Source organism: Oncorhynchus tshawytscha, linkage group LG34, assembly GCF_018296145.1.
Source record: "Oncorhynchus tshawytscha isolate Ot180627B linkage group LG34, Otsh_v2.0, whole genome shotgun sequence".
In the NCBI taxonomy this organism is placed as follows: domain Eukaryota; kingdom Metazoa; phylum Chordata; class Actinopteri; order Salmoniformes; family Salmonidae; genus Oncorhynchus; species Oncorhynchus tshawytscha.
The window spans coordinates 4,988,842-5,016,704 of record NC_056462.1 but is presented as its reverse complement, the minus strand read 5'-3'; the positions used below and the strand labels follow the sequence as shown (position 1 = coordinate 5,016,704).

Genomic DNA, 27,863 nt, shown 5'->3' with positions numbered 1-27,863 from the left:
GTGTAAGAAGGGGATAGAGCAAGAGGTCACTTATTAAATATCATCGATCATCTTGGCTATGTTGTTCTGATACGAGACAGTCTTTAGAAGTGATTGTAAAAGTGAAGCTTTTTTATTTGTACTAAATACTTTTTGGGGGACTTAAGCAAAAATGTCAGCTTTTTATTTAATTGTATAATATGTTGCTGTGTACTTCATTACACAGGTCTACATTCAGTGCACTTTAACTTTAGTCTAAACCCAGGGTTCTGTGTGTGTGTGAGAGATAATAAAACCAGCACTAAGGAAGGCTACTGAGTGAGCGAGTGGGGGCACAACAAATAGTACAGAGGCAAACTTGGTTAATCAAAATTACCCATAGTATACTGCCTATTGCACATTTTAAAGGCATAAAGCTATGTCTGTAACGTCTGCTTCCAACTCACACTTTCAAGCACATAGATCCCCTGAACGGCTGCTCCATGCAGACTGGCGGCTCTGGCTGCTCCATGCAGACTGGCGGCTCCGGCTGCTCCATGCAGACTGGCGGCTCGGCGGCTCCATGCAGACTGGCGGCTCGGGCGGCTCCATGCAGACTGGCGGCTCGGGCGGCTCCATGCAGACTGGCGGGCGGCTGGCGGCTCGGGCGGCTCCATGCAGACTGGCGGCTCGGGCGGCTCCATGCAGACTGGCGGCTCGGGCGGCTCCATGCAGACTGGCGGCTCGGGCGGCTCCATGCAGACTGGCGGCTCGGGCGGCTCCTTGCAGACTGGCGGCTCGGGCGGCTCCTTGCAGACTGGCGGCTCGGGCGGCTCCTTGCAGACTGGCGGCTCGGGGCTCCTGCAGACTGGCGGCTCGGGCGGCTCCTTGCAGACTGGCGGCTCGGGCGGCTCCTTGCAGACTGGCGGCTCGGGCGGCTCCTTGCAGACTGGCGGCTCGGGCGGCTCCTTGCAGACTGGCGGCTCGGGCGGCTCCTTGCAGACTGGCGGCTGCAGACTGGCGGCTCCTTGCAGACTGGCGGCTCTGGCAGCTCCTTGCAGACTGGCAGCTCTGGCAGCTCCTTGCAGACTGGCAGCTCTGGCAGCTCCTTGCAGACTGGCGGCTCTGGCAGCGCTGGACAGGCGAGCTCGGCAGCGCTGGAAAGCAGACTGGCAGCGCTGGACAGGCGAGCCCTGGAGAGGAGATAAGCTCTGGCAGCGCTGGACAGCAGCGCTGAGCGCAGCACTGAACAGGCGAGGCGCACTGTAGGCCTGATGCGTGGTGCTGGCACTGGTGGTACTGGGCCGAGGACACGCACAGGAAGCCTGGTGCGGGAGCTGCCACCGGAGGGCTGGTGTGTGGAGGTGGCACTGGATGGACCGGACCGTGAAGGCGTACTGGAGATCTTGAGAGCAGGGCTGGCACCAACCGCCCTGGCTGGATCTTCACCCTAGCCCGGCAGAGAGCTGAGATGTAGCGTACCGGGCTAAGCACGCTACTGGGGGTGCGTTCCACCGCATAACACGGTGCCTGACCAGTACCACGCCCGCCACGGTTAGCACTGCTAGGCGCACTGTAGCGCTGAGCTGGCACAGGTCGTGCAAGGCTAGGGAGGTGCACAGGAGGCTTGGTGCGTGAGGCTGGCACAATCTTCACCAACCGACTAGCACGCACCTCAGGACGAGTATGGAGAGCTGACCCAGGTGCCATCAAATCCCAACACGCTCCGTCTGGCAAATTCGGTGCCTAATGCACCAACACAGCAACTCCCTCATAACTCTCTCCTCCAATTTCCCCATTAACTCCTTCACGGTCTCTGCTTCGCTCACCTCCAACACCGGCTCTGGTTCTGGTTTCCTCCTTGGCACCTTCCACACTCTCCCTGTGCCTCCCCCAATACATTTTTGGGGCTGACTCTCGGGCTTCCATCCACGTCGCCGTGCTGCCTCCTCATACCAGCGCCTCGCCGCCTTCAGCTCTTCTTTGGGGCAGCGATTTTCTCCTGGCTGTGCCCAGGGTCCTTTACCATCCAAGATTTCCTCCCATGTCCAGAAATCTTTTTTTGCGCTGCTCCTGCTGCCCGTCACCACTCCGCTTGGTCCTGTTGTGGTGGGTGATTCTGTTAGGTATTTCCTCCTCTTCTTCCCGAAGAGGAGAGGCGAAAAGGATCGGAGGACCAATATGCAGCGTGGTAAGTGTCCATGGTTCTTTTAATACGAAATAGTACACATGAACAACTGAATACAAAAAACAATAAACGTGGAAAACCTAAACAGCCTTATCTGGTGCCACAAACACAGAGACAGGAACAATCACCCACGACACACTCAAAGAACATGGCTGCCTAAATATGGTTCCCAATCAGAGACAACGATAAACACCTGCCTCTGATTGAGAACCAGTCCAGACAACCCCACTAACCAATCCCATGACCTACAAAAAACCCCAAGACAAAACACACCACATAAATAACCCATGTCACACCCTGGCCTGACCAAAATAATAAAGAAAACACAAAATACTAAGACCAGGGCGTGACAGTAAGCTTTTAAATTATATCAAACTCAACCGTTTATCTTTTAAAGTGATGAAGACATGGATGTCTCATGGTAGGGTGGGGTTTGCAAAATGGGTCAACTTTGAGCACCTCTATCTCCTAAATGTTTTGCAATCCAGGTCCAAAAAGTAACTTTCTGACCACTTTTACGATGGGCAAATATTTATAGAATGTTTTGTTCAAATCAAATTTGTTCAGGTCAAAAAGCGATTGGAATCAAATGGAACGACCCCATAGCGTGCGTCATGGGTGAATGTATCATGAGATAGAAAATACAGACCAGTGTTCAAATGTCAGGTTAATAATACTTTCCTAAGCCACAAGGACCAACAATCCAGACAATCAGTAGATTTAGTTCAAATGTAACTTTAGTCAACATTCTGACTTGTAGAGGTTTTGAGAGGAAACTTTCCCAAAAAGTTCTTACTTTGTTTCAAACTGTTTAAACCAGCAAGGTATCATGTATTAGGCACGCCACAACCCGGCTGTTCCTAAAAAAAAACACTAACTTTGTGTGAACTCACCAACACTGTAGGATTTCATGTATTCAACTGTGGTTTTATATTTAAATATACAGTAAGTCTTATAATTCAGTTATAATTGGCTTATATAGACAGTGTACCTGTTTAATATTCAGTAAAATTGTCCATTGTTGTAGCATGTTTTTAGCTTTAGTCACGTAACCACCTAGCTAGCCTACTGATTTTGCTACACTCGCTAAGTCTAGGGGTACTAGGCCTAGCTAAAGAGTTTGTGACCTGATTTAATGTGTGCATTGTGAGGAGTAAGCATACAGTTTAATGTATGGACAGGGTGTTGAATGCGTGTGCCCCAGGAGAGGCAAGCTTACAGAGTTCAGGGCCAGCTCTGTCTTGACTCTTTGGTCAACCAGCTCAAGCAAGTTATTGATGTTCAAAATGGTGATCAACCAGTGGCAGTTTTGGCATATTAATCTTGGTGGGGCAAAACAAAAATAATGTTTTGATGCATGCTGTTGTAACTTTAATGGGTTACAGAGTTATTGTTTACAGTTAATTAACTGAGCTGTATCTAAAGATATTTTCTTTAGTTATTTACATATGTAATTGTATTAGAACTTGTGTGTTGGAGATCGAGAGAACTACATACATATTTTTGTTTTATTGGTTAGTATTGGATTACACTTTTGACTGCAAGTTCCAGAATGCCTTGCGACACGAAGTAGAGCGAGAACGCGCCAGTTATGTACAAGTGACTATCCTGACTTTCGCTAGCAACTTTTATTGTTTTGTAGAATCTAAAGTTGTTAAATGTAAGGTGAACAAGTAGTATTACTAAAATAAGCTTTCATTTCAAACCCGACATCCCGAGTCATTACTATTATATTTTGGTGCCGAGATCCAGGAAAAGTATGAGCTGCGATGAAGATTGTAGGGATGAAGCAGCTGAAATGGCTGAGGAGGAACGTCGGAATGAAGCAGAAAGAATGAGACGAAAGCGGGGTACCATTCGAGGTGCCACAACACGGATTTTTGAATCAAATTGACGTGGAAATAACCCAGTCAAATTCGGATACCGATCACTTGAGTACATTGTTGGAATTGCTGTCAGCTAAGGAGGACAGCTTGTTTGAACTTGATCGTGGAATTGAACCGTTAACGCCATTGGACGGATTGGAGGCGGAGAATGCATGCACGGAGGATTATAAAGAGCGCATTATCATGCTGAAGAACAGTGCACAATAAGTGATAAAGAAAAAAAACAGGACCTCAATCCACTACCAGCACTGGTGAGTGATTCTAACTCAAACAGATCAGAGACAATCAGTAAGGCTACCAAAGTTGATTATTGAGAAATTCTATGGAGATGTCAATATGTGGTAGGAGTTGGAGCCAGTATGAGACCGCTATTCACAACAATGATTCACTGTGCAATAAAGAGAAGTTTACCTATCTGAAAACATATCTCACTGGACCAGCTGCAAAGGCAGTAGCAGGACTGATGTTTACAGACAGTAACTATGATAATGCAATCGCTCTGCTCAAGAGCAGATTTGGAAGGAAAGATCTTGTGATTAGTGCTCACATGTCAAAGCTGCTGAATCTCACTCATATGAAGAAATCCTCTGACCTAAATGCATTGAGGCAGTTATATGATGAATGTGAAATTCAGATTAGGAGCTTGGAATCACTGGGTGTAGTGTCAGAAACCTATGGAAGCCTACTATGCCCAATCTTACCGCAGATGATTCCAGAGCACATAGCTCTTGACTATAGTCGTTAGAGGGGAGTAGATGATGAATGGAAATGGTCTGAGATCGTCAGTTTCTTACAGGAGGTTCAGAGCAGGAAAAGAGCACAACAAATGACACGATCATGCAACCAACAGAAATAGAGCAAACCATGGAACAAGTCATGCTCCTCCAATGAAATGAAAACAAAAAGATCCAACATGCCATCTGCTGCGGCACTGCACACAGCCAGCCAGAAGGAACAAAACGGTCTATTCTGTGACAGTGCAGACCACAAATCAGAAAACTGCCCTGACCACAATATTGCTACACGCAAAGTGAAAAACTAAAGAAAATGGGAAGATGTTTTGTATGTTTAGGACAGAAACACAGCAAAATTCTGTAAAGTCAAAGATGTGTCATGTGGAAGCAGACATCACATTGCTGTGTGTAGTGGTAAGAGGAGTGAGGTGCAACCCCTACTGTTTCTGTAGATGCTGTTTCCTCAGTTTTTCCCCATTCATTGAAGATTAAACCAGATGGACAGAACACTGTATTGCTACAAATGGCAAAAGCATGGATAGAAGGCCCATCGGGCAGGAAGATAGCTCGTTGCTTACTAGATGGAGGCAGTCAGAGACGCTTCATACATGAAAACCTTGTGAAGGGCTTGAAGCTACCAGTAATCAGACAAGAGGCACTCACTCTTCACACGTTTGGCTCCTCTGCTCCAGCAACGTCCCAACGCAACACAGTGAAAGTCATCTTGGAGAATGTCTGGGACAAACAGCAGAGAATAGAGATAGAGGCAATTGAAACCCCACAAGTGTGCATAGCTGCAATGAAGGTTCCTGGTGAACAGATTCAACATGAGCTCAACAGAAAGGGACTGCAGCTCGCAGACTTTCCAGGAGATGACAATTATCCTGAACACTCTGTCCTGATAGGAGCAGACCACTACTGGCAGATAGGACCAAAGCGCAGCGTGGTAAGTGTTCATGATGATTTTAATTAAAGAAAGCACTGAACACTGAATCAAAACAATAAACGATGACATGAATTTACAAAACCGTAACAGTACCATGTGGCCCAAACACACACACGGAAACAAACACCCACAAACCAAAAGTGAAACCCAGGCTACCTAAGTATGATTCTCAATCAGAGACAACTAACGACACCTGCCTCTGAGAACCATACTAGGCTGAACACAAAAACCAACATAGAAAAACAAACAGACTGCCCACCCCAACTCACGCCCTGACCACACTAAAACAAAGAATAAAATAACAGAACTATGGTCAGAACGGGACAATCAGGCAGAGTGAAGTGACTGACGGAGACGCTGGTTGCTTTAGAGAGCACCTTTGGATGTTCGGTGCAGGAACCAGTGTCCATGTCAAGTGTCGCCGAGGCAACGTGCATGTTCATCCCACTTGATGAAGACACCCGAGTCTCCAAACAACTGCTTGCATTCTGGGAGCTTGAGTCTCTGGGTATTATAAGCAAGAAAACAGAACCCAGTGGAAAACAAGGCTCTACAGAGGTTCGAGAAAACAACCACCTTCAAAGATGGACGATATCTCGTGAAGTTGTCATGGAAACGGGAAATGCCAGAACTCCAAGACAACTATAGAATCACCAAGAAATGGTTTGAAGGTCTGAAGAAGGATGTGACATTCACATCAGAAGTTACAGTATGATCTTGTCTCATCGCCAAATCTCCCCTGCGGACTCGGCATGGCTCGAGAGCCAAAACACACTGCTTCTTGACATACTGCTCGCGTAACCCGGAAGCCAGCCGCACCAACGTGTCGGAGGAAACAAGAGTATGATGAGACAAGGAAATCCCGGCCGGCCAAACCTTCCCCTAACCCGGATGACGCTGGGCCAGTCACGGCCGGCTGTGACAGAGCCTGGGATTGAGCCCAAAGCTGCAGTGGCACCTCAGCACTCATTGTTAAATTTCCGATTTACAAGTCTTTGTGTAATGTTTATGTCCAATGGCCAATGAGCACCGATACGTTTTATCTATAATTTATCTTCATATGACAAGGATTGAAAAGTATTTCCCAGTAGATTGTCGACTTGATTCATGAGGATGACCGCTTGTCTAGTTTGCTCGTTAAGATTGTGAAAGTATGATGTTGATAAAATCAGTCCAATCAAAGCTACGGTAGATATAATGTGATTTGGCCAATGACCTTGAGCCTTCTTGGATGGGCACTTCTAATGTAAGTCTATGGCAGCATCCAAGGGGCTTGAATTTTCGATTTCTCACTGTAGATTTTGTGGTGATGTAGCATCCCCATGAGTGACAGAACACTGAGCCAATCACGGCGCACCTAGAGAACATTACCAACCCTTACGCTCCGCAGAAAGCACTGAGCTAGGCTGAAAAATCTGCATTTTGGAGCTGCCTTACTCAAGAAAGCAATAAAGAGATTGTATGCATGTTTGTATGCAGCTTTATTAACTCATTGAAACATTTTTTTACATTGTTTGTAAAATGCTCCACCTGCCCTGAATGACGTGTCGCCACTGTGATCAACAAATAATTGTATATAGAAAAAGGACAGAAAAATGTAATCTCAAAAACCGAAGATTTAAAACCAAACCGAAAGCCCACATGGCCACCAAACTACAACAGCCTCACGGCGCTACAAGCTGCCACACCCCGATTGCCCACACCTGTTCAAGACTTCCTGGCAGAGGACAGCACCTGCCTCTGTTGCTGCTACCTGGGGATGAAATGTCGAAGTGGTAGTGTAGTGTATAATTGTGTTCCTAAGAACTAAACTACCTGGCCTATTCCATAACACTTTGTCATACAGAGTCATTTTACTGTTAAGGGACAGGTGTCACGTAACCCAGGGCTGAATACAGCGAAGAATGTGTTAGATGACACAACGATAAACAAACTGTAAATATGTACCTTTGATTCAGCATCATAAAAGGAAAGCATCTGTCTGTCACAATCTAAGAACACTCCCAGTGTTGTAAGAATGTCTGCTGACACTGAAGGGCTTTCATTTCCAGATACTGGCATTTGAGGGTCATCAGAGACACAATACCCTTTTTCTTTTTTAAATGTAAAAACCCAGAAACCATTCTGTGGGGTTAAAGGTACGACACCAGTTGTCAGAGTGGCTGTGTCTGTGGCTACCCCGACGTACCATGACTGTTTCTCTCCAAGAAATGAATTGAAAATTCCACCATTCCTCACCACCACTTCCCAGTATATCTGTCCGAAGCTGAATTTGTCCTCACTAAGGACATGAGGGGCTGTGGAAACATTAGGTTCTTTTGATGTCGTAGAGTAGACCTTCTTTCGATTTGGAGACACTTGTAGATACGGATGACCAGGCTTTGGGTCCAGAGTGATGTCCACTAAGAAAAGGAAAAAAATATTTGGTGAATTTATTCAGTCACGTGGTTGCTGAGATGGATGTAGTAGGTACAGCCACGTAATAATATTATGTTTGATGTTTTTATGTCCTACCTTTGAATCTTTTTACTTCACCCCATTCTGCAAATGATTAACAAATCAAAATCAGAGACATTTTCTAACCACTAGGCTTATCAACAGAAAATAAATATTGGGTTGCACCACTTTTTTTTATGGGTGTTGTTAAATGAATGTGAATAAACCTGGGAATGACTGTGTTCGTGGGTTAACTAAGTTCCAAAAACTTAGGAGAAAATGTTAAATAATAAAAACGTATGGCAATGTAAATGTACCTTTCGGGACACATTCCCTCTGTGTAGTTGTTTCCTTGGCAGTTTGCGTACCACATTCTGCACAAATGAACATATTAGTATTGACAAAAAGTTGATTGTCGATGCATCAAATAATCAACCATATTTATCTGTTCAATGGATGATAAATAATTAGTTTAATGCTTGAATTTGATTTCCTTTACCCGTAAATTGACGCTTGTCAATTTCTGATTAAATGAGACACGTATTTCATAGCAAATGTAGATATATACATTAAATAATCAACAACACACATAAATACATAATATTCTATACAAAACACAAAATGCTCAGTAAAGTTGCTTTTGCAATGCTAAATTAAATGTTCAGATTTACCTCCGGTAAGAGCCGTTTCTTCTATTAAATGAAAACGGTTAAAAGTAAGATACCAAATATATAGAAAATCATAAAATGTGTAGAAATTCACAAAGTAGTCTTGAAAAAAGATATGTAAAAAGATATGAAAAAAGATATGTAATACCTTCAGGCCTCTCAGTAGACTCGGTTTTATCTGAAATAGATTGACACTAATATCACTACAGGTCATACAATATTGTTGACATATAGATTATTGACACAATATAATTAACCATATTAATCTATCTGGCTATACAGTATGTTCAACGCTTGATAAATTACTCATTTAGTTAATAGAACAGTAACTCTATTTGACACTTGAATTTGATCTCCTACATCTGGAGATGTGTTAGAAGTTGTGCCATACTAAAGAAACAACGTTTTGAAAATAGAAAATCAATCTTTCATTTGAACACCACCTTACTGAACACCACCTTAACTTACTGAGTTTTATTGAAAAAAAGTTTTCAATTTCTAATCAAATAAGACATGTTTCTTAGATAATATAGATACACTCTCCTCTATTTAGTATAGCTACAATGTTTAAAGTTGTCTCTATATGCCAGCATTTTGGATTGGAGATCAAATATTTCATTTATTCTCATAAGTATCTGTTTTACCGTTTAGATATTAACGAACTTTGTGTATCTAGTCCCTCCATTTGAATAATAATCTACAGTGTCATTTGAGTCACTTTTATTGTAAATAAGAATATATGTTACTTTTACATTTAAAAAAAAAATTATATATTTTACACCCTTTTTCTCCCCAATTTCGTGATTACGATCTTGTCTCAACACTGCAACTCCCCAACGAGCTCGGGAGAGGCGAAAGTCGGGCCCCCCGAAACATGACCTGCCAAACCACGCTTCCTAACCGCCCCCATCAACCCGGAAGCCAGCTGCACCAATGTGTCGGAGGAAACACCGTTCAACACTTTAATACACTATAATTTAATTTGTCCAAATATTTATGACTTCTTCAAATGGGTGGACTGGATACATAAAGTATTTTCATTTCTAAACAGTACAACAGATATTCATGAAAATACCCTCAAATAAAAGGTGACGCTCTATACTGTCACCTCATGTGAAATATTTGATCTCAAATCCAAAATCCTGTAGCATAGAGCCAAATTTAGCTTCACTGTCCAAATCAATACAGAGGGAGTGTATACACAAAATAAATATTCAATATAATGTTCACATAAAATAATCAACAAACACCTAATCTTCAGTACAAAACGCGTAAAATGCTCATTCAACCTTTGAAATGTTAAATAAAATATCAGTAAAAAAATTAAATAATGTACATCCGACAAAAGTGGCTTTCTCGATTAAATTAAAACATAAAAGTTAAGTAATCAAATATGTTTAAAAAAAATCATGTTATAATATAATATAGAAATACACAAAATAGTCTTGAAAAACTATAGAAGTAAATTCTGGCCTCTCTGTAGACTGTTTTATCCGAAATGCAATGACAGCAATATTAATATAGGTAGCTAGGCAATACAATATTACTTTTTTTAATGTATTGTATCAGTGAGTTTTTTCAATGTCATCATCAAACCTAATATTATATTAAGGTGCAATTCCTAACGCCTAACTTAATTTCGAATTGACATCTATGCATGACCGTCCCGCAGGAGGCCTTTTGCCTTTTGGTAGATCGTCATTGTAAATAAGAATTCTTTCTTAACTGATTTGCTTAGTTAAACAAAGGTCCCGGCGCTCTTGTTTATTCCCAACACTCTTGTCTAAACGCAAATGCACCTCACTTGCGATAGGGTTTTGGAAATCTTTGGAACTGGACTTTTATATAAAACGAAATGATTAGACAAGGCATAATACCGTTTCCATTTGCCATTTTCTTCAATGTTGAGACTCTGACAAACCCTGCAGGAGGAAGAGAAGTAGATGTTGTCAATGTAAAACCACATAACCCATTGTAAATGATAGGGATGGGTGTGAGTGATCAATCAATGCAGTAGTACTTGAAAAAAATGTATGCAACAATTTGTTGAATGAAAGGCATACACTTTAAGCATTGACAACATTACATATAAACACAATGTAAATATGTACAGTATATATGTTTGTGGAGTAGAATAGTCTAGCCACCCTATGAAGATCACTTCTACTAATGATAGGTCACATGCTGTTCACATTTAAATTAATTTGCGTTAGCTTGTTGACATACCAGTTTTTTTGATCCAGATTAAGAGCCCAATAACAGTAGAGACAACTAGCAGTAAAATAATCAGAGTCGTGATGAAGGCTCCAAGACCCCAATGTCCTGTACAAAGAATTTAAAATATTACTTAAAAAAAAAAAAGAGTCTTATTTCCCAGGTTTATGATGTTGTCTTTCGGTAGATACAGTAACTCAAGACAACATATTAGAGGACTTCACCGTTTCACCTGTACCCGAAAAGCCAGGTTGGACCTAATTGTCATGGGTCTTGGGTATTTGTATTTATAACCAATTTGCCCGTAAGGACCCGTACAGACCCGAATGCGAGTGGTGCTGTGGAGAGAGAGTGAAAATTGTACAATTTATGCTGCTGCTCTTGCTTTTCACCAAAGTGGTGCGTGAAGCTTGCTGTTGTTTCCGGGCCAATCACAAGTCATCAAAGCAACACTATAGTAAAAGTAGTCTCCCTGTGTGGCAAGCAAGTTAGGAGATACAGGTAGCTGCAAAAATAAAGAAAACACTGACATAAAGTGTCTTAAAGGGAAATTACGTCAAATTTAAAAAATGTGTCTAAGTTCCTAAACCCTTGTTGTTGGACTGTCTGTCAAATTTTGGGCCTCTCTAACTCAGCAAGGTAGAGGTAGAGCAGCCCCCCACTCACTGCACCGCTTTCAAAGAACTATGTGGAATGACACAAATCCACAAAAAAAATGTACGTTCTGTCACAGTGAAAATACTACATTTGGGAAGTCCAATCAATTGTGAGATATGGCATATACATTTTATGTGATACATGTGGGTCGCGAGTTCACAATTGTATCTTTTCTGAGATCTAACATGGTCATACCATAAAAATGGTCATACCATGGATCATTTAGCTATTTTATTTTTTATTTTAGACCCTTTAGGTAGCAAAAAATTTAAAAAATTAAGATTTGATAAAATATTGAACTTGCCATTTAATACTATAGACATGTACTATATCTAGGACATATATGAAACAGCATTGTTGAATATTTGTTCCCGATTGGCTAGAAGAGCATTCTAGAATGTACATTTATACCAGATAGCGGGACAGTAGGGAAAGATATAGGGACACCTTGCAATCATGACGCAATAAGCGCCTACACATGCATACCCTACTTGTTACAAAGTTATCGAAAGCTAAACAAACAACCACACAAACCAACATTGGATACATTGTAAATGCAGGTCCAACGAGGGAAAAAAATGTAGCTAGCTAGCACTAACTTGTTTTTGCAGAGACATATTTTTTTGGAGCATCTGATGACCTAACATGGTGAGTGATGACCATCTGTTGCAGTCATGACGCAAGTGGTGCTATGATGTCAAATCCTCCGTCGTTGCTAGTTTGACCAGGTGTTTTCAGCAACTGATATTTTTTTATTTGGTTGTCATATTGGCAGGCTTGCTAGCAACAACCTATTTAGCTAGCTTCTAAACTAATGTTTGATGTGCAATGTGATCTCCTTGTAATGAACAGTGTCAAGTGTCCTGACGAGAAGGCAAACTTTTCTAGATATGCCAGGCAACATAGGGCATTATCAGCTCATTGTTACGGATGTATCCAAATGAAGGTTAATAGAAAACAGCTACTTTGCTTTTATTCTGTCTGCTGAGGTTGTAACTGTGTTAGCCGTAGCTAGCTAGCAAGCAAGCAAGCGACTGGGTCTCGTCCATAAATATCGAACTAATCGAACAAATGGCTGGGTTGTGTCTTTAGCAACCAAAAGATCAGAAAGTAGGAATGTTCTTATATAAATGAAAATATCAATGAGAAAACTGTATTTCTACCTGTAAATGTGTGCTTATAGTATTCTTTTCTTTGGCAACTGTGAACAGTTTGGCCGGGATAAACAGCTTAAACAAACGAGACAGAATACATTTTGCTGTTATTCTGGCTGCAGAGGTAGCAGTAAATAAGGCATAAGAACGTTGTCACTGAGTATTTAAAAATATATGTATTTCACCTTAATTTAACCAGGTAGGCCAGTTGAGAACAAGTTCTCATTTACAACTGCGACCTGGCCATGATAAAGCAAAGTAGTGCGACAAAAACAACAACAGAGAGTTACACATGGGATAAACAAACGTACAGTCAATAACACAATAGAAAATCTGTATACAGTGAGTGCAAATGAAGTAAGGAGGTAAGGCAATAAATAGGCCATAGTGGAGAAGTAATTACAATTGAGCAATTAACACTGGAGTGATAGAGGATGTGCAAGTAGAAATACTGGTGTGCAAAAGAGCAGAAAACAAACAAACAAACATGGGGATGAGGTAGGTAGTTGGTTTGGATTGTCTATTCACAGATGGGCTGTGTACAGCTACAGCGATCGGTAAGCTGCTCTGACAGCTGATGCTTGAAGTTAGTGAGGGAGATTTAAGTCTCCACCTTCAGTGATTTTTTTTTGCAATTTGTTCCAGTCTTTGGCAGCAGAGAACTGGAAGGAAAGGTGGCCAAAGGAGATGTTGGCTTTGGGGATGACCAGTGAAATATTCCTGCTGGCTACAGGTGGGTGTTGCTATGGTGACCGGTAAGCTGAGATAAGACAGAGCTTTACCAAGCAAATACCTATAGATGACATGGAGCCAGTGGGTTTGGCGGCAAATATGTAGCGAGGACCAGCCAACGAGAGCATACAGGTCGCAATGATGGGTAGTATATGGGGCTTTGGTGACAAAACGGATGGCACTGTGATAGACTGCATCCAATTTGCTGAGTAGAGTGTTGGAGGCTATTGTAACGGTTGTCTTCCTCCTCCTCTGACGAGGAGCCCCCGAGCCTGCCCAACCCTACCTGGCTGAATGCTCCCCATAGCCAGGCCAGTGCGGCGAGGTGGAATAGCCCGCACTGGGCTGTGCTGGCGAACCGGCGACACCATGCGTAGGGCTGGTGCCATGTACCCCGGCCCGAGGAGACGCACTGGAGACCAGATGCGCTGAGCCGGCTTCATGGCATCTGGCTCGATGCCCACTCTAGCCCAGCCAATACGAGGCGCTGCTATGTACCGCACTGGGCTATGCCTGCGCACTGGGGACACCGTGTGCCTCACTGCATAACACGGTGCCCGCCCGGTCCCCCTCTCTCCACGGTAAGCACAGGGAGTTGGCTCAGGTCTCCTACCTAACTTAGCCACACTCCCAGTGTTCCCCCCCAATACATTTTTGGGGCTGCCTCTCGGGCTTCCAACCACTCGCCGTGCTGCCTCCTCATACCACTGCCTCTTGGCTTTCGCTGCCTCCAGCTCTGCCCTGGTGGCGGCGATACTCTCCCAGCTGTACCCAGGGCCCTTGCCATCCAGGATCTCCTCCCATGTCCAGGAGTCTGGAGATCGCTGCTGCTGCCCGTTACCACGCTACTTGGTTCTTTGGTGGTGGGTGATTCTGTAACGGTTGTCTTCCTCCTGACGAGGAGAACCAATGACGAGGAGTAGGAAGGATCTGAGGACCAATGCGCAGCGTGGTAAGTGTCCATATTGTTTAATAAGAATAATGAACACTGAACAAAACAATAAACGACAACGTGAAATAACAGAACCGAAACACTTACACGGAAAATAATCACCCACAACTCAAAAGTGAAACCAGGCTACCTAAGTATGGTTCTCAATCAGGGACAACGAATGACAGCTACCTCTGATTGAGAACCATACCAGGCCAAACACAGAAATCCCAAATCATAGAAAAGGAACATAGACAACCCACCCAACTCACGCCCTGACCATACTAAAACAAAGACATAACAAAAGAACTAAGGTCAGAACGTGACAGCTATTTTGTAAATTACATCGGCGAAGTCAAGAATCAGAAGGATAGTCAGTTTTACAAGGGTATGTTTGGCAGCATGAGTGAAGGAGGCTTTGTTGCGAAATAGGAAGCGATTCTAGATTTAATTTTGGATTGGAGATGCTTAATAATATGAGAGTTTACAGTCTAGCCAGGCACCTAGGTATTTATAGTTGTCCACATATTCTAAGTCAGAACCGTCCAGAGTAGTGATGCTAGGCGGGCGGGTGCGGGCAGCGATTGGTTGAAGAGCATGCATTTAGTTTTACTAGCGTTTTACTAGCCTGGCAATGGAACATAAAGAACAAACTGGGTTGCGTCCCTAAATATCAATCTAATCGAACGAACGACTGGGTCGCGTCTCTACCAACCCAAAGATCAGTAAGTATGAATTTGCTTATAAAAATAAAAAAATTAGAAAGTATTTATACTGCTAAATGTTTGCTTTCATATGGTTTCCTCTGGCAACTGTGGTATAAGCGGGATAAACGCATCCGTCCATTATTTCCAAAGTAATGTACACAACAGAGGCGTTTATCCTTTACTTAACCACTTTTATTTTTATTGCCACAAAACTACTTACCTTCAGATGAGTCCCGTGACACTTGTGGGTGTCGTACAAACTGAGAACACCGTTGCGTTTGTGAGAGCCTCATCCTTCCATAGAGTGGTCATCTTAGTTTGTAGTACAAACGGTTAGAACGCTATATACAGAAGTCGACACATTGATGGTACTGTCTTCAGACAAGTCCCGTGGGACTCGTTGAGCAAGACGGAGAACAACATCCTGTTCGTGAGAGTCTCATCTTTCCACGGAGTATTAGTTTGTAGGCCAAACCATTCAAACACTACAGACGTTTTCATGAGAAGCCGGAATTTCAGGGTGTTTCCTGGTCTGACAAACAATGCAGGAGCTCTGCCACTTTCCACCATATATGTGGACGTGGGGGATTGAGGCGCTACCCATCCCAAAAAAAAACGGATCTCTCTAGCTTAAACAGACCGATTTTGAAGGGGATGTTTTATTAAGTGGCGTCAATCAACTCTAATTACCTCAGGAACCACACATGTGGAAGCACCTGCTTTCAATATACTTTGTATCTCTCATTTACTCAAGTGTTTTCTTTATTTTGTCAGTTACCTGTGTATCAATGGAAGATGGAATTAAAATGAAGGAATTAAAAGGTAAATGAGAAGGAAAAAGGTTACAGTTACCAAGATCTGTGGCAGCAAGAAGTTACTGTATTCTATCTTGTGCGAGTCGGCTTTGTAGCTGTTTCTTTCTCTCTCCCTGCCTACACCCGGCATCACTCACTCACTCACTCACACACAACACAGTCCCTCCACCTGCTAGAGCAGCTCCGTTTCTCTCTCCATCGCGCCTGAACAGCTCCAGTTAATAATAAAAAATGTTGGTGCTTTTTTTGCTGCTTCCCTCGGATTGAATCGGACCGGGTCTGGTTGTCCTTGGATCTGGTTGTCCTTGGGTCTGTTCAGACCGGCATTGTATCTTTTAAGAACTAATTTATTCAGATAGGGGCCCGTTTAGGAAAGCCCAAGGTCCATTTCACAACAGGTCCAAGTTGTGTTGACTGGTTTGTGGGTATAATGAACTTATTGTTACTTTGACTCAAATATTAAATGATAAGATACCGTTTAAGATTTCTGAGATTCTCACCCTCCGTTGGAGCTCTGGGCAGGATTCTACTCTCCTTCTTCTCCTCCTCAGACAGAGAGACTGTACAGGAGAGCCAATCGGTGTCTGAGGGAGAAGACAGCATCCAACTACTGATTCTCACCAAGCCCTGAGGATCTGTTACAGAGAGGAAAAGGGGATATACACACTTACTGACAGAAAGACACACACAGCTGTACATAGTTGCAGTGATGTTCCAAAAAAGTGTATACAAAAACCTGGAGTGTTGAGCACTTCTCGTCCATTTCTGATCTCTGTCCCCTCTTTGTTTCTCCAGGTGAGTGTAGGATATGGTGACCAGCCCTCTGATGAACAGGTAACGTTCACCCGACCTCCTCCTCCTCTTGCTTCAGCAACAGAGACCACCGGGGTACCACCTAGTACTAATAGACAGAGGTGGGGCAAAGTACAACCAAGAAGACAAAGATTGTGAGAATGTATTTAATTGTAAATCTGCATAAAGAGTTGCAACTTTCTCTGTACATTTCAAAGGGAGAGTTCACCCAAATGACAAAATAGCATATTGGTTTCCTTACCCTGTGAGCAATGTTACACGTGTCCATATACTGCTTACAGAGTAAGGAAACCAATGTCATTTTTGTTAAACTATTCCTTTAAAATAAGTTACAATATCCAGAACATTTATTTAACCAGGCAAGCCATTTAAGAACAAATTCTTATTTACAATGACAGCCTAGAAAGAGGGGTTTAAACTAGCAACTCAGGGATTTGATCTAGCAACCTTTTGGTTACTGACCCAACACTCTAACCACTAGGCTACCAATATTACAGTGTAATTGCAGTGCAACTGTTCTGTCTGTCCCTCACATACAGCTAAATACAGTGCCTTCAGAAAGCAATAACAGCCCTGGACTTTTTACACATTTGGTTGTTACAAAGTGCGATTTAAATGTATTTCATTGTCATTTTTTGTCAGCAATCTGCACAAAATTCTCTGTAATGTTAGTGGAAGAAAGATTCTTATATATTTTTCTTATGGAGAATAAAACACTAATATCTTGATTAGATAAGTATTCAATCCCCTGAGTCAATACATGCTAGAATCACCTTTGGCAGCAATTACAGCTGTGAGACTTTCTGGGTAAGCCTCCAAGAGCTTTGCACACCTTGATTGTACAATATTTGACAATTATTCTTTTAAAAAATTCTTCAAGCTCTGTCAAGTTGGTTGTTGATCATTGCTAGACAGCCATCTTCAAGTCTTGCAATAGATTTTCTAGACGATTTAAGTCAAAACTACAACTAGACCACTCAAGAACATTCAAATTTACATTTGGCCTTGTGTTTTAGGTAATTGTCCTGCTGTAAGGTGGATTTGTCTCTCCCAGTCTGTTAGAAAGCAGACTAAACCAAGTATTGCTCTAGGACTTTTCCTGTGCTTAGCTCTATCCAAAAAATGACAAGCATAAACATAACATGACACAGCCACCACCATGCTTGAAAATATGAAGAGTGGTGCTCAGTGTTGTTGGATTTGCCCAAAATATAACACTTTATATTCAGGACAAAAAGTTAATTTCTTTACCACAGTGTTTGCAGTGTTACTTTAGTGCCTTGTTGCAAACAAGGTGCATGTTTTGGAATATTTGTATTCTGGACAGGTTTCCTTCTTTTCACCCTGTCATATTGTGGATCATCTACAATGTTGTTGATCCACCCTCAGTTTTCTCTTTTAACAGCCATTAAACCCTGTAACTGTTTTAAAGTCACCATTAGCCTCATGAAATCCCTGAGCGGTTTCCTTCCTTTCCGGCAACTGAGTTAGAAAATACTTACAGGGATGGGGTGGTGGTTCAAAAATCAAGTTAATTATCGCACACAGAGTGAGTCCATGCAACTTATTATGTGACTTATTTCGCAAATGATTTCCTCCTGAACTTATTTAGGACATAACAAAAGAGTTGAATACTTATTGACTCAAGACATTTGAGCTTTTAATTTTTAATTCATTTGTAAACATTTCTAAAAACATAATTCCACTTTGACATTATGGGTTATTGTGTGTAGATCAGTGACACAAAATGTACATTTATACCATTTAAAATTCAGACCGTTACACAACAAAATGTGCAAAAAGTCAACGAGTGTGAATACTGTCTGAAGGCACTGCAGCTACCCATTCCACATTGTCTACACAAATGGAGTGCAGTCTTCAGTCCCTTACCCTTTACTGTGAGGAAGACACTGGCTTTTTCATACCACTGTGCGTTGCTGACACGGCACACATACTCCCCCCCGTCTGCCAGTGTGACCCTCTCCAGTGTCAGGGAAACATTCCCTCTCTCCAGCCCCCCAGTTAGAGACACCCTGCCCTTGTACCGGGGGTCCACAGGGGCCTCCTGGATCTTGTGATCCTTGTACAACAAGGCAGGTTTGTCGAAGTCACCGGACCGATACCAGCGCACCTCCAATGGCTCCGCATTGAAGAGAGGTGAGAGTTCACAAGCCAGAGAGACTGAGGAGTTCAACGCGGTCAAGATCAGACCATGATGAACCATCAAAGTGAAAACCTCTGGGATAAGAGTGAGATGTAGAGTTCTTGTAAGAGGGTGTGCAAAATTAGGCATTACAACATTTTGCTTCATAAGGAACTATACCGCCTGGTCTTAATCCTCTATGAATGTTGTTATAGATTTAGACGAGCAGTTGGAATGCATTAAGTATAGCTCATAAGGCTTACATGTGTTTATAATGTATTATGAAGAGGGCATTCATAAGTGTTAATTAAAAAAGCTAAGACAGTTATATGGAAGAAATCAATGTTTTTGCAACTAGCAGAAAGTTGATATGCTCACCAGGTCTTTGAGCTGCCATGAGAACTGTCAGAGCTGTCAGTGTCATCAACCTCAGCCACACACCTGTGTTTAAAGATAGAGGACATCCTATTGATGACAATATCATCATAACTGCAGTTACTATAAAAAGTTGAATCTATTGCATCAATAAACACGTACAGTAGTAGGGTACAACACTGGTATGTTCAGCTAAAAAATATATTGAGTAAAACAGACATGCCTCTTGGTAGAGTATAGTGGAATTTCGTTCTGCAATGTTTAGTACGTTGCACCCTCCTGAATATGACCCTGGTCATTTGATCAAATTTCACGTTCTGTCTCAAAGCTAAAACCATTAGGTCATACAGTCAATGTGCAGGAACCATTGAACAAATAGGCTGTGTTATACTGAACGTTGGACCATGAGACTGTTAGGTTCTAAATATCAGAGTAAGAAATTGACGGACTCTATAAAAGCTCCAACCAAGTTTATTCACCCAAAGGATCGAACAACTGAACAGACAAAAACATATTTCCAACAGTGGTAATATATATACCTCAATTTTGGTGGAGTCTCCTCCTCCTCTCTAAACATGACATCTTTATTGATGGGCAGGACCTTAAGTGATACGGGCAATAAACTGTACCTTCTCCCTTAATGTGCCCTGACCTGACCTCGGCCCCTTTCCTCACTAATCCACAACTCTCATCCACTCTTATCAGTGCCTGCCAACATGTGATCGTTTTCCCTGCACACAGCACATTCCAAGCTTAATTGCATCCACCATATATGTTGTGGCAAACCTCTTCAAGGTTAGGAGCGTTTGTCACAAATTAAATGGTAAACTGTCACCAAATCACCCAAGAATGAGAGTTCTTGCGAACAGGACAGTACCTGTTTGTTTGTTTCTCCGTCCTGGTCCACCCAGGCCGTAGGCGAGGTCAAGGATAGCAGGGTTCGGTACACAAATCGGGTTCTCGGTAGATCCAGGTCCAAACGCCAACAGGTAAGTCCAAAACAATCCAGGTCATACACGGTAAATCCCACCAATCTCTATTGTCTCTTTCTCTATTGTTCATAGATTCTTCCAGCACTCTCTCTTCCTCTTCCTGGTTTTTCTTGACCCTTTATCTGTGAGTCGGCTCCACCTTCTGAGGGTTCCCCTTGCTTCTGGGACTTGTAGTTTTGGCGGCCGGACATTTTGTGATCTGTAGTTCTGACAGGGGTGGCCATTTTAGTGATCGGGCAGAGCCCGTTTATTAGTTCTGCTCTCACATATCTGCCACTTATCACTCGACCCCCTTCTTTGCCACATATCTCTCCCCCTAGATCCGACCCCCTAGGTCGGGCTACCGCAGCAAAATATGCATGCATGCGGGATAACCCATCCACGTTTCCCATTTCCTTCCCTGCTCTGTGTTTCAAGTCAAAATGAAACGGTTGGAGACTCAAAAACCACCGCATCACCCGAGCGTTCTTCTCTTTAGCCCTATGCATCCAGGTGAGTGGGGCATGGTCACTGATGAGGGTGAAGTGGCGCCCCAGCAGGTAGTACTTCAGGCTTTCTAGAGCCCACTTTACTGCCAGCGCCTCTTTCTCAACAACTGAGTAGTTGGTTTCCCGTGGTTCCAGCTTCCTGCTTAAAAACAGGATGGGGTGTTCTACCCCTTCTACCTCTTGGGATAGCACTGCTCCCAAGCCGACCTCTGAGGCATCCGTCTGAACCACAAACTCTTTCTCAAAGTCTGGTACCACCAGCACTGGGTTACAGCAGAGAGCCTCCTGTAATGTCCTAAATGCTTTGGTGGCCCTTTCATCCCATTTGACCATGTTTGGCCCTCTGGCTCTAGTCATGACGGTAAGTGGGGCGGCCACTGTGGCATAACTTGGGATGAACTTCCGGTAGTAACCGGTCAGCCCTAGGAAGGCTCGGACCTGCTTCTTATTTACTGGTTTCGGCCATTCTCTAATTGCCTTCACCTTCTTATGTTGGGGTTTGATTAACCCTCTTCCTACAGTGTATCCCAGATACTCTGTTTCCTCTAACCCCACATAACACTTGGCAGGGTTTGCCGTGAGCCCTGCCTTTCTAAGGGCATCTAACACTGCCTGTACCCGGGGTAAGTGGGATTCCCAATCTGGGCTGTAGATCCCCACGTCATCTAAATAAGCTGCGGCGTATGCTTTATGCGGTTTTAGGACTTTGTCCATGAGCTGTTGAAAGGTGGCTGGGGCCCCGTGTAAGCCGAATGGCATGACGGTGTATTGAAACAAACCGTCAGGTGTTGCAAAGGCTGTCTTTTCTTTGGCCCTGGGGGTCAGAGGAATTTGCCAGTACCCTTTTGTCAGATCAAGGGTCGTAATGTACCGAGCATGACCAATTTTCTCCAGTAGTTCATCTACTCGGGGCATGGGGTAGGCATCAAACTTTGAGATTTCATTTACCTTCTGAAAGTCGTTACAGAACCGCAAAGACCCATCGGGCTTGGAGACCATCACAATTGGGCTAGACCACTCACTATGTGACTCTTCGACCACCCCAGCTGTCAACATTTTCTCAGTCTCTGCTCTAATCGCGGCCCGTCGAGCCTCGGGTACCCGATATGGCCTCATACTCACTTTTCTCCCTGGTAGGAAACGATATCATGAGCCGTAACCTCAGTTCGGCCAGGTACCTCTGAAAACACATCTCTGTTTTTCTGGATCAGGGTCTTTACTTCCTGTACTTGCGCTGGGGACAGAGTGGGTGAAATATTTACTTCGGCTGTCTCCTGAATGTGTGTGGGGTATGTGACCATTAGTGTTTCTCTCTCTCTCCATGCTTTTAACAGGTTTATGTGATAAATCTGTTCCTGGGGCCGTCGACCTGGCTGTCGGATCCGATAATTGACTTCTCCTATTCTCTCCAGTACTTCATATGGTCCTTTCCATGTGGCTAGTAGTTTACACTCTACCGTGGGGATCAGCACTAACACCTTATCTCCCGGTTGAAATTCCCTCAGGGTAGCCTGCCGGTTATAAGTGTGCCGCTGGTGTTCTTGTGTTTGTCTCATGTGCTCTCTGACGATGGGCATGACTGTCGCTATCCTGTCTTGCATTGCCGTGACGTGCTCTATGACACTAGTATACGGGGTGGATTGGTGCTCCCAGGTTTCCCGGGCGATGTCTAAGATTCCCCCGGGATGCCTCCCATATACCAGCTCAAAGGGAGAAAACCCCAGCGAGGCTTGAGGAACCTCTCTAATGGCAAACATCAGATACGGCAACATGCAATCCCAGTTTTTCCCATCCTTTTCGATTACCTTCCTGAGCATTGACTTCAGGGTTCGGTTGAATCTCTCAACCAGCCCGTCCGTCTGAGGATGGTAAACCGATGTCCTCAACTGTTTCACCTGCCACAGTTTACAAAGGTCCGCCATAAGGCGGGACATAAAGGGGGTCCCCTGGTCGGTAAGGATCTCCTTTGGAACCCCTACCCTGGTGAACAAGAGCACTAATTCCTTTGCGATATTTTTGGAAGTCATCGTCCGAAGGGGAATGGCTTCTGGGTAGCGAGTGGCATAATCTAGAATGACCAGAATATATTGGTGCAACAGGTAAGTCCAAAACAATCCAGGTCATACACAGTAAATCCCACCAATCTCTATTGTCTCTTTCTCTATTGTTCATAGATTCTTCCAGCACTCTCTCTTCCTCTTCCTGGTTTTTCTTGACCCTTTATCTGTGAGTCGGTTCCCCTTGCTTCTGGGACTTGTATTTTGGCGGCCGGCCATTTTGTGATCTGTAGTTCTGACAGGGGTGGCCATTTTAGTGATCGGGCAGAGCCCGTTTATTAGTTCTGCTCTCACATATCTGCCACTTATCACTCGACCCCCTTCTTTGCCACAATGTACATTCCTCCGACAGATAATCATTAACTTCTGGTGTAGACTCTAGACTATGGCACCCCTCATGTCTCTAGTATACCTGATGATTAACAATATTTAAAGTTTTGAAATCCGAAACCATCAAGACGTACGACAAGTTAAATTACAGTGCTTTCGGAAAGTATTCAGACCCCTTGACTTTTTCCACATTTTGTTATGTTACAGCCATACTAGAAAATGTATTAGATAGTTTTTTTCCCCCTCATCAATCTACACACAATACCCCAAAATAACAAATAATAACAAAGTGGCTGGGCCACTCAAGGACATTCAAATACATTTCCAGAAGCCATCCCGGCATTGTCTTGGCTGTGTGGTTAGGGTCGTGTCCTGTTGGAAGGTGTACCTTTGCCCCCAGTCTGAGGTCCCGAGTGCGCTGGAGCAGGTTTTCATCAATGATCTCTCTGTACTTTGCTCAATTCATCTTTCCCTCGATACTGACTAGCCTCCCTGTCGCTGAAAACATCCCCACAGTGTAAAGGATGTGAAACAGCTAGCTTAGTTAGCGGTGGTGCGCGCTAAATAGCGTTTCAATCGGTGACGTCACTTGCTCTGAGACCTTGAAGTAGTGGTTCCCCTTGCTCTGCAAGGGCCGCGGCTTTTGTGGAGCGATGGGTAACGATGCTGGGTGACTGTTGTTGATGTGTGCAGAGGGTCCCTGGTTCTCGCCCGGGTATGGGCGAGGGGACGGTTTAAAGTTATACTGTTACAACAGCATGATGCTGCCACCACCATGCTTCACCGTAGGGATGGTGCCTGGTTTCTTCCAGACATGACGCTTGGCATTCAGGCCAAAGAGTGCCATCTTGGTTTTGTCAAACCAAAGAATCTTGTTTCTCATGGTCTAAGAGTCCTTAAGGTGCCTTTTGGCAAACTTTTATCTTTTGGCAAGCGGGCTGTCATTTGCCTTTTACTGAGGAGTGGCTTCCATCTGGCCACTCTACCATAAAGGCCTGATTGGTGGAGTGCTGCAGAGACTGTTGTCTTTCTGGAAGGTTTTCCCATCTCCACAGAGGATTTCTGGAGCTCTGTCAAAATGACCATCTCCCTGATCAAGGGAGCAGCCAGCTCTAGGAAGAATCTTGGTAGGTCCAAACTTCTTCCATTTAAGAATGATGGAGGCCACTGTGTTCCTGGGGACCTTCAATTTTGTTTTGGTAAAATTCCCCAGATCTGTGCCTCGACACAACCCTGTCTCTGAGCTCTAAGGACAGTCCCTTCGACCTCATGGCTTGGTTTTTGCGCTAACATGCATTGTCATCTTTGGGACCTTATATATGCATGTGTGTGCCTTTCCAAATCATGTCCAATTAATTGAATTTACCAATCAAATCAAGTTCTAAAAACATCTCAAGGATGATCAATGGAAACAGGATTCACCAGAGCTCAATTTCGATTATCATAGCAAAGGGACTGAATACTCATGTAAATATGGTATTTCTGTTATTTATTTTGCAAAAATTTCAAAATACATGTTTTTGTTTCGCATTATGGGGTATTGTGTGTAGATTTATGTGAAAAAAAAATATTAATCTGTTTTAGAATAAGGCTGTAACCTTAACAAAATGTGGAAAAAGAGAATGGGGTTTGAATATGATCCAAATGCACTGTACTTAATGACTGCTGTCATAACTGCTATAAAAACATACACAATGGCAGCCATTGTTGAAATATATGTTTCCTCCATAGAAATTATTTTAATTATAACAGTCGGAAGTACATTTTTTTGTATTAGTATTATTTTTTTGTAGATAATAATGTCAAAAAAATGTATTTGAACTAAGTCCTTTGGTAAAACTTAATTAAGGAGACAAGCAATAAAATATAACATTTGAATACATTTACATTTTAGTCATTTAGGAGACGCTCTTAGCTAAAGCGACTTACAGTTAGTGCAATCATCTTAAAATAGCTAGGTAAAACAACCACATAGTACAACCTTTCATCAATAAAGTAGCTATGTCTTATAAAGCATAATGCTTCAATGATCCAATAAGTAACTTGTCGGGCTCCCCGACCAAATTCACATAAAAATGTGTTTTTGGTCTGTCATTCTCATTGAAAGCAAGTCTAGATTGTTTTTACACTTACATGCGACTTCTCCTATCAGAATTTGAAGATTGTAGGCCAATGCTACAGCTATGACTCTACGTATTTTTTATTTTTTTTTTTTAAAGGAGGTTCCGACCCCCTTTCATATTTCTTTATGGCTTTCGTCTGTACAGCGGGAAGGTAGAGATGGATTACAGATAGCAGGGGCATTAGCCTTTGCAGAGTTGCCAACAACTGGAAATTCCGGTTTTCAGGGGAGAAGAGAGAGCCTGTGACATGACTTCTGCTTTTGGACGTTAAAAAGAGGAATTTCACTCAAAAACTACATTTTTTCCTTAGTCCACTGTTGATACAGCCCCAACATACTTTACATGTCAGCAGTCAAGTTGTCAAGATATTGGACTTTTAAGAAGAAGAGTGTCTCCAGCCACATGAACATGACGATGCAACATTTTGCATCAACAGTGGACGAAAGGAAGAAAATGCCAAAAGAGAGTTTTTGAGTGATATTTCCCTTTAACAAGGAGACGCTCCGTCTTAATTCCTAACATCACGTTTACTGAAGAGAACCTCCCACAACAGTTTTTTTACATTCTCATCAAAGACCAGAATGTGGATGATCTCGTTTCGGGCATTTATTTTACGCCTGGCAACATTAGGTTTGTAGGGGCACAGAGAAGTGGCTGAGACTGGTTTACAAAACCAAAAGTAAAAGAGGCAAAAAACTCATCTTAAGAATGAGACGCATAGAAATAGCGCACATAGAACAGATCTAGGGTTTCTAGGTCGTGTCTAGACTTGACAGCTCATGCAGATGTAGTATTCTGATCATAGAGTTCTGTTCATGGACCTCCGAACGCGTCATGCATCTGTTGTGTAGTAAATATTTCCATTTTTATTCTGATTGATTTAAAAAAAATAATAATAATAATCTTCAGTGAAGCACATTGCATTGCATTCCATGTCTGAAATGTGCTGTATAAATAAAGCTTGATCGTATTTTATTTGGACCTTGCGAAATGTGGAAGCCATACCATCCACTCACTAGGTGCAATGTAAGCGCCTATTACCTTCTAGCAGCTGGCGGCTCGCTAGGGCGATGGGGATGGTGGATGGGTATTTCAACTGCCGTCGAGCTTCGAGGCTTATGTGTTCAATCCCAGTGCTAGGCACTTGTTTTTGTGTGTGTGTTTTTTAAAGCCTTTCCCAAACCTAAATTGAACCATTTGGAATGAATGCCTTAACTTAAACTTTAGTTTAACTTTTGCAGCGTTTGACTGACAGCCAAGATACGGCACCACATGGCGTAATTATGTTACTGCAGTTAAGCCAGGGTTGGCGTTTTATTTGGAAATAGGGCTGTGTAGTTTTCAAAAACATAGCCCTGTCAAATGACTATACAGAAATAGGGATATATAATGAGATAAGGAGAGGGAGTGGACATACACAGCCTAGAAACAGTAGATATCTTCTATGTGCGCTATTTCTATGCAGCTATTTCAAACAGCTGAAAATACAATATTTTTGGTTATGGAAAAGATTATTCACAGCTTTTTAGATGGTACAATGATTATATACACTATAATTGCTTGTTTGCCACATAAATTGAAATTTGGCAAACTGTTAGAATTTTAGCAACCAGGAAATGGCAGAGTGATTTCTTCATAGTGCGTCTTTAAACCAATAAAGCAGCATCTCTTTCTAAATACAACTAAACAAGGGGAGGAGATGAGAGAAAGTGAAGGGAGATACAACGTTCTTCAAACAACGGCAGCAGTTTATCTAGTGAAATTAATTTCTACCTGAATGCATGATCCCTCCTTCAATTTTCAGCTGTTGTAAGATCAAAGTTATCTTCGGCTATGGAATCCTCAGATGGCAATGTGACATATCCACAGTATATTTTAATTCTACTTTCTAATCAAAAATGGAGATAGAGCAGCTTCTCTTCTCTCCTGTATGTCCACTCCCTCTCCTTATCTCATTATATTGCCCTATAAAATAAACTTTTGTGGTAGGTTCTCTTCAGGAAATGTGTAGGAGGAGTTAAGATGGAGTGTCTCCTTGTTAAAGGGAAATATCACTCAAAAACTCTCCTGGTATTTTTTTTTCATTAGTCCACTTGTCACGTTCTGACCTTAGTTCCTTTATTATGTCTTTGTGTTAGTTTGGTCATGGCGTGAGTAGGGGTGGGTAGTCTATGTTCTTTTTTCTATGTAGTATTTATGTGTTTGGCCTGGTATGGTTCTCAATCAGAGCCAGGTGTCGTTCGTTGTCTCTGATTGAGAATCATACTTAGGTAGCCTGTTTTCCCCATTTTGGTTATGGGTGTTTAATGTTCTGTTTAGTGTTTTCTGCACCTTGCAGGACTGTTTCATTTTTTTTCTTGTTTATTTACATTGTTGTTTTGTATTTCAGTGTTCAGTTAATAAAATCATGAACACGTACCACGCTGTGCTTTGATCCACACCTTCTTCCATCTACGAAAACCGTTACACCACTGTTGATACAAAATGTTGCATCGTCATGTTAATGTGGCTGGAGA

At 42.8% G+C, this 27,863-nt stretch overlaps 1 protein-coding gene across 6 annotated transcripts; it reads right to left on the bottom strand.

Moving 5' to 3' along the window:
• Window positions 1-7,174: 7,174 nt before the first annotated feature.
• On the bottom strand, window positions 7,175-27,323 carry LOC112231727 (butyrophilin subfamily 1 member A1). Of its 6 annotated transcripts, none has more exons than XM_024398467.2 (12): window positions 27,121-27,321; window positions 19,361-19,423; window positions 18,730-19,077; window positions 16,763-16,927; window positions 16,527-16,661; window positions 11,043-11,138; window positions 10,694-10,738; window positions 8,965-8,994; window positions 8,820-8,840; window positions 8,466-8,522; window positions 8,227-8,253; window positions 7,175-8,114 (listed from the first exon to the last, which is right to left on the bottom strand). In XM_024398467.2, exons 1-12 carry the CDS (start codon window positions 27,128-27,130, stop codon window positions 7,561-7,563), a joined length of 1,551 nt encoding a protein of 516 aa, XP_024254235.1. In that variant the 5' UTR covers window positions 27,131-27,321; the 3' UTR covers window positions 7,175-7,560. The 6 variants fall into 6 exon arrangements, with proteins under 6 accessions (XP_024254235.1, XP_042167776.1, XP_024254236.1 ...); XM_042311842.1 differs by lacking the exon at window positions 27,121-27,321 and adding an exon at window positions 20,235-20,488; XM_024398468.2 differs by lacking the exon at window positions 8,820-8,840 and having other exon boundaries at window positions 27,121-27,322.
• Window positions 27,324-27,863: the final 540 nt, after the last annotated feature.